The 8,274-nt window shown below is 27.1% G+C and overlaps 1 protein-coding gene across 1 annotated transcript; it reads right to left on the bottom strand.

Annotated features, from left to right (window-relative positions):
- Positions 1-1,170: 1,170 nt before the first annotated feature.
- LOC132940125 (trehalase-like) lies at positions 1,171-7,390 on the bottom strand. Its single transcript, XM_061007921.1, has 3 exons — positions 6,660-7,390; positions 6,246-6,379; positions 1,171-1,739 (listed from the first exon to the last, which is right to left on the bottom strand). Exons 1-3 carry the CDS (start codon positions 7,388-7,390, stop codon positions 1,171-1,173), a joined length of 1,434 nt encoding a protein of 477 aa, XP_060863904.1.
- Between the last annotated feature and the right edge of the window lie 884 nt (positions 7,391-8,274).

Raw genomic sequence — 8,274 nt, 5'->3', positions numbered from 1 at the left:
TACATCCCAATTTTTTACTGAGACTGTAGAATTGTATAATTGGAGAAATTCCAACACGATTCCGTTAGACCAGCCAAACCCATCTTGGATCTTATATTCTCCCGAACTGAGTCCTATTGCGCCTCCTTTATCCACTCGGTACTGTCAAAACATTTGGCGAATTAGTATACACGATAACCAACGACAATATGATTTATTTAAATAGGTCTGCAGATATAGTAACAAGTATTAAAAAATGTAAAGTCTACCAAGGGCTAAAATACTATGTCCCCTGCAAATCAAAGTGTGTCCCCTGAATGATAAATCTGTGTCCCAAGTTTTATAACGTGTTTTTTTAGTTTTGTAGAAATAATAAACATTAATTATTCAATATTTTAACTTACTAATTACCTATTCTGTTAACTTAAGTTAACTACCTACTTATTTTATTTCTATACTATGGACAAGTTTGTTATAAAAAAAAAGAAGAAATGATAATGGGGAATTCAAAGTATTCTAAGCTGTGTCTATTTTAATAATATTATATAATTAGGTATAGGTACTATAGCATATTATAAATATGTATTGTTGTTTATTTTAAGTCTAAAATATGTTAAAATATTAAAAAAATCAAAGTTTAAACTGATGATTCTAATCATAAATAGGATTTTATAGAAATAGATAGTTATTTTGTTTTATAATAATAATTATAAAAGTTACCTCGATAACACACTTACATGGTAAGTGGTATATACAAGTAGTGGGAGGGGGGATTTTGTGTGTTTCAACCCTCAAAGGTTTTTTTTGATATAGAAAACTGTCAAAGCCCAAATGTAACAGTGAAATTAATAAGTGCGTGGTGTGTCCACTGTAATCAGATGTATTTTAGACCCTACAGTCTACAATTCACCCGAAACCTGCCTATCAGTTAAACCACCTATACCATGTTCAATTACTGTCCTGCAGACCAATTGATATGTTTGTGCACATATTTTTTTAGCAACTTTAAGCATTTGCCTCAAATAGTTATACCCTTATGATGGTTATGTACGTTGTGAATTATTAATATAAATTGATAGTCAAAAACAGCCTAATGAAATGTACCTATATTTATAATAAATTAAAATAATATTGTTTACACTGCACAGTATCCCCTTTCTACCCTATAAATTGTTTTATTCAGCTGTTTCATCAAATCGGACTTACTTTTTCATACATCTTAGAAGTGTTGTAAAATGGCACATAATTTGTGCACAACCATTTGGACGCTAGTTCTGACGCAATTTTTTTCGCGTCTTTATGACCAGTGCTCTCTAACGCCATAACTGTGATGTATTGGAGTGGGGGCCAAGCATTCGGCTGGTCCCACTGTTCAGCCGATTCGCTAAGTGTGGTTGGTATGCCCCCATGAGTCTTCAGTACATCCGCTTTGTTCAAATAGTCAAGCACTCTTGTGACGAAGTATTCGGTTTGGTTTTTTGCATAGCATCCAGTCCATAATGGTGATATGTTTGTAGGATAAAAATATTTACGTTTAACATTATTAATTACATCGAAGTCTAACCACACTCCGATTTCTTCATCCCAAAGAACAGCTGTCACTGCTTCGTTCCATTCCAAAGAAATGTTTTCGTATTTCAAAGCCTTTACAGTGTTATTCATCTCTCGGTAGAAATCACTCAATATTTTAGCATTCCAAAACATTAAGGCATTTAACTCTACCGGGACAATTGACCTCGTTTTTGTATTTGTGAGGTTTCCTGCAATCATACAATGACATCAGTTATTGTACCTATGCAACGTTTTTGACCACATCATAACCTAAGACAATACTTATTATCCGATTTAATGACACTTTATCTCACTCCCCTTTCCCATTTTATAATGATACACACATAAAATATATTTACATATTTAATACATCGCTCGTTTACCATTGAGTTCAAATATTACATTTTTTAATGTAAATTAGATAAAAAAATAAAAATAAAAATTATAGGGTAACAAAATTAAATCATTTTCCAACCGATGTGGGGAATATGAAAATCATATATTGATCAGAAATGAAGTACCTTATTATATTTTATATCATTGAGACGTCGTATACTATCAAATTCGGGATCAAGTTTTAATTATGTGTATGACAGATAAAAGTAAAATAAAACTAATATTATGCTGCATATTAATCGTTGTGGACATGTTTCTAGAAAAAATATAATAAATAAAACGTTTATCAGTTGAGTATAATAAACGTGATAACACATTTTAGGTACACATCATTTATGACATAGACTTTAGAAAGTATAACTATAATAGTTAAGCCTACTGTAATTTGAATAAATTTTCATATTCTTTACATTAAATATATAGTGAATGAAACTATGTTGAAATAGTGCACGAAAAGAGAAAAATATTGGTAATAATGGTAATATTTATAATTGTAATAATGACCACATCATATATAGACATAACATTCTAACATTATATTCTTAATATCTTAGTATTTACGATAGTTCTTTATATAATTGACATTTTATCATATACAATGCAGTATTGTAGTTTTGCTGGTACCTACTAATCAATACTTTAAGCTTTGTTTAAACTTATAAAACAGTCTTAAACCAATAAATTGATTTTATTTTAACAAATAAATTAGATGAAAATATATACCGATGTTAACAAAAATAATGCAACCATCCACCGTGATCCTATATTCGTGATATAATTGGTGACTAACAAGCTCAGGCAAATAATGCTTTAGTTAAAAATATTGTAATATACAGAAAAGCCTATTGAAGGCGACGAAAAATATATAAGCTATGCTTTACATTTTATTTATGACGCGCAATTATATATATTATATACATTTTTATCCAAGCTTAATTCGTCATCTGCGTTAATTTACATGCCAACTTCACTCCCATTTTTAGAAAATTTAAAAATGTTCAGAAATACAACTATATGTACCTACAACTTTTATAATATATTTTATCATTAAAATTTTTCATTAAATTAGTGATATCTTATTATTTTTTAAAACACATGATATTTTTGAAATAAAATAAACTGAATTATAGACAAATATTTTTATTTCTATACTTTTTGTTTATATTTTCTCCCACTAAAACGCTTTAAATAAATTAAGGAAAAGCGGTCTTAAAAAGAAAAACTTTTTCGTGAAGACTGAAGAGTATATATTTTGTTTCAAATTTCATAATGTTTAAGTAGTTTTTATCGTAGTAGGTATATATTAGCAAGGCTGGGGATTTACGAGTTAAAGTTAAAATTAAGTTAAAACGTGAAATTAATTTTAATTAAATCAATTAACTTGTTAATTTTTTTTTTTCAAATTAACTTTTAACTTAATAAGTTACTTTTTTCAAGATTAACGTGTTAATTTCAAGTTAATTTTATTTCAAAAGTATCTAAAGTAAGTTAATTTTTGTTCGAAGAATAATGACAATTTTTGAATGGGTTTTTACTTTGATGTATCATTTTAAATTATAATAAAGCATATTATTATGTGTCTAGAATTTTTTATTTTTGATTAGCAAATTTTAACTTTACACTAACGCTAAGTTTTTTTTTTTTCAAAGTTAACTTTTAACTTAATGAGTTAACGAAAAAAATACGAGTAACTTTTAACTAATCTATCTCAATTTAAATCCCATTGAAGTAATATCAACATTATGTAACTACATTAAGAACCGCTACAAAGATACTTGTTATCTCCATCTTACAAGTATGTAAAATTGCAAATTTACGATCAGCAGATCACATGAGTTATTTAAATTTTATATATATATTTATAAATATATATTCAGTTTTCAAGTGAGTTATAAGCATTTATAATTTACACCATCTTATATACGCATAACTTGTTAAAAAATTTAACCATCTTAAAAACCTACACACAAACACAGATAATATTCTTTCCATCAAGTTTAATAGTAGGTCAGTCACCTTATTTTTAAACTAACGAAGCTAAACGTGATCTGCTTACGCACTTTTAAGACGGAAACAACAAATGGCTGTGTAGCCGTGTGAGACTCAATATCTCAAACTTATTTCTGTTTCCTCCGAGTTTTAACATAACGAGATTTATACAATCTACACACTTACCGCTATATATAGCTTCAACTCATCAAGTTAATAGTTAATTTAAGAAGATGTAAGTAAAGTAAAGCTAAAAAACAACTTATATATTTTTTGGACGATTTTAGATTTTAGACGAATTAACTTAGATGAAATTAATTTAACTTATAATGTACTTATGATTAGGGCCCATATAATATGAGACATAGCCGCAAGTAGTATTTACAGAGAATTTAGGGCCGGTAGTTGACAAATCAACTATTCACTGAACTATTCCCCCAATAATTAAAGAAGTGGTCAGCTAAAATAGTATAATTATAACTGAACCTACAAGTTATAGTACCTAGTTATATTAATATATTTTATAATTTTCCATTTTGGATATCCGATTTATATATCTACATATTTTTAAATATTATTTTCCTATTAGTAAATTTTAATCATTCCAAGTAATGTGTGTGTGTGTAATATCTGTGTAATGGCGACAAGAACACTACCTAATTAATATTTATAGGTACACGAATACGAAATCGGAAATTGTATTATATGACTATACATTTTAATTATTATAATATTACATTTTTATATCAATAAATAATAATTATATATAAGTATATGTCCAATGTTGTATTGAATAATCTGTGTTAGACCTATGTTCATAATTTTACAACTATTATTTAAATAATAAATATAATAGGCGGCCAAAATTTTAAGCTACTTATTTTGTTTGTCTCATGAACCAGCTAGGACATAAGACACCGAATCGTAATTCGTAAATTAGTAACACCCACTATATAGTCACTACCCTGCAACTCGTACTATCGTAAATTAACTTACCTATACGACTATATTATACTATACATACCTAATATATAGTAATACTTATTATATATCAATAGAAAATAATTATAAATCTGCACAAATCATTAATATTCTTGGACATTTTTATGAATTATAATATTTCATAACGCAACAAAATTATAAATAAATGGTTAGTATACAATTAATAATTTAAAACAATTAATTAATAAAATAAGCTCGAAGGTAACACGTCAAATTTGTTAAGAATACAACAGTTAAGTTAAAAATTAGTTACAACAAAAATTAACGAATTATTTAACTTCGTTACTATTAACTTAAAATTTTAACTTAATTTTAATTTTTAACTCGTTAAAGTCTTGCCTATAGGCTATAATATGTAATATGATGCTTGGTACGATTTTTAAACTATAGTTGATATACTAAAAATATCATTATTTTATTCAAAAGGATTTAGATTTCTATTTATGAAACCCACCTACTCAACAATTTCAAATGCGTATATTTCTATAAAAGTAATGTAAATACAAAATTAACAATTTTAAATCCAACATGCATTTTTAATTTATAATATTTAGGTAGTTTTTAAGTATTCCGAATAAATTAATGAATTTAACACTACATGCAAGATTTTTTTATGTAAACTAGTTTGGATCAGATTTATTAAATAGTTATAATTAAGTAATAATATGTGTAATAGGAAGGCCACAAATGCTCAAATAAAATTTGTAATTATATGAAAGAAATAATACGATATAATGTTATTTAACATATTTGTTCAGAGCTATACATTAAAGGTGATTTGAGAAATGTTCGGAAGTTAATTTGTTTGTGTCAAATGAACATACCAGGTAAGTATTTTTTAAGAAAATAACAAAACTGAAATTTTTTCAAACTTAAATCACTATTTAATAGTAGGTAGGTATTGCGAATAATTTTTCAAACTATAGATTTTATTCTACAGGTACCTAACTATAATATTAATGTATTGTTATACACTACCTACACATTTTCCGCACACGCGTGGTAAAATAAAGTGTATTTTGTAAAATAATATTAATGATAGTAAGAAATAAAAACCATACATACATAATATTCGCTTGAGCTATAGATACAAGGAAAAATGTCCGGTAGAGTTATAAGTACATAGAAGTAAGTACGCTGAGCCCAAATCTATTGTTTTAAAATAAATGGCGTTTTTATTTTATTTTGTTGTTACTTTTACAGTATCTAACAGAGGAAACTTTTTTTACCGATAATTAAGCAAACGCAGAAAGCACAATTCATTTTGAACGATTTTAAGCGTCGTTGGAAATATTTATAATAAATACAAAAACTAGTAAGTTATTTACCTTTATTTGTTCCATTTAGGATGAACCAACGGCTCGAAAAGTCCCAACCCGATTCCGCTGCAGCCTTGAGCTCAGAGTAAAAATTTTCTTTTTCACTTTCAGTTTTAAAGAATTGTGCCTTCGTGATGTCTTCCCTGTTATACAAAACATATTTTGAAATTATAAAAATTTGAAATTTATAGATATTTACTAATAACCCAAATTACATATGTATGATTCGTAGGCAAATAGGTAGTACCTAATATACACTGTGCCACAGAAAAATTAAATAATTTTGAAATCATAACAAAACGTGAATTATTAATTCCCCCCATGCTAGTGTTCAATCAAAAATAATCATTAACATCAATTAATATTTATAAGCCCATAAATTAAACTTGAGATAACTTCTATGAAATACAAAACTGTATTTACCTGTATGATTCGGGCCGTGGTCCTGTTGAATAATCCCTGTATACTGCAAGCGTGTAATTTTTTCCGTTTTTGCTAATTGTTACGTTGTGCTGTGTCATCCAGTACTGGAATTCAATTTCTAATGCATGAATATTTTCTATCACAAATGTCATGTCATTTGTTGCATCGACATAACTTTTGATCATGGGTGTAATCATAGGGGGCTGAGATCGCTTAGCATAGTAAATTCTACCTCCGTTTGGTACATGTCCAAACGTTTTAATCATTGAGATATAATTACTTATCATACCTTTTGCAGTAATATGCATTTCGCATATTAATAAGCCTCTAATTATCCAGAACGAGTCCCAATAATATATTTCACGGAATCTACCACCTGGTATTATAAAGGGATTTGGTACGTAGATTAATGAATAGTTCGTGGGTTTCAAGCGGACGTCATCTATGATCGTTCTACCGAGTTCTGTCCATATTACATTTATTTTACTTGCCCAGTCTTTTAAATCGTTATCCTTAATGCTTTCAAGAAATTTTGGATGTTCGACCCAATCAGTAGGAATCCATTTTTTTAATTCAGAATCTTCTTTCTCGAAACATGTGTTGATGGTTTCATTCAGAATGTTTAGATCTTTGCTCCACTCGGTTGAAATGAAGAGGTTTTCAATAACATCATAGTTGCATTTAGTTTTCATGTCCACAAAAGTCTTAGAATCATGAAATAATTTAGACATCTGTACGGTATGCAGAATAGGTCCTTGACAGAAAATTTTACTGAAACAAAAATATATTAATATAAATTATTAAATTAAATTAGAATGTTTTTAATTAATCTAATAGGTACTATTAATTTTATCTTAATAATATTCACTGTAACTAAATTTAAATGTCCTTTTTTCAAACTATTAACTACTTTTTTTATATAAGATATAATATTGTGTCATTTTTGAAGATAATCCGTATTCTTAAAGTTTAAGTTTTAAGGTATCAAACATAAACTATAAATACAAATTACAAGTATACATTTCGTTAAAGGTTTTATCAGATATTTAATTTCTCAATTTAATAGATGTAAAAATATAAATATCCTTGCATAAAAGTAAGGTAAATTATTAAGATAACTAATTAATTGAAACCACGATTTTTTCCTCGATACATTTTGGTCAGATTAAAGCTTATCTATTTGATGTTAGACATAAACTTAGTAAATACAACCAATTTTCAATGTTTACTGTAGTTCTGAGATTATAAAATAAATGTTCTTAACTTATAAAATGATATATTAATTTAAATAAATATATTTGTATGTATTATATTTAAAAAATTATTAGTATGGTCATATACACGCGTTTAGATTTGTTGACAATGTCGTATTTTCCATAACCCATTTATTGCCGAATTTCAAATTTCTTCTCATAAATCATTAAGCTTAAAAATAAAACTAATAAATCTGTTCAATTTTACATTTTATTTTTTTTTGTGTTGGTAATTACCTCAAATAATAATATAAAGAGGTATAAATTATACATGAAGTACAAAAACTTTCAAAAACAAAGTGTATTTTGTTTAAAAAAATATCTGGAAAATCTAACTCAATATAGCATTTATGAATTTATGG

Source organism: Metopolophium dirhodum, chromosome 1 (genome assembly GCF_019925205.1).
Source record: "Metopolophium dirhodum isolate CAU chromosome 1, ASM1992520v1, whole genome shotgun sequence".
NCBI lineage: Eukaryota > Metazoa > Arthropoda > Insecta > Hemiptera > Aphididae > Metopolophium > Metopolophium dirhodum.
Note: the sequence above shows the minus strand (reverse complement) of the source record. Positions and strands in the feature narration are given on the sequence as shown.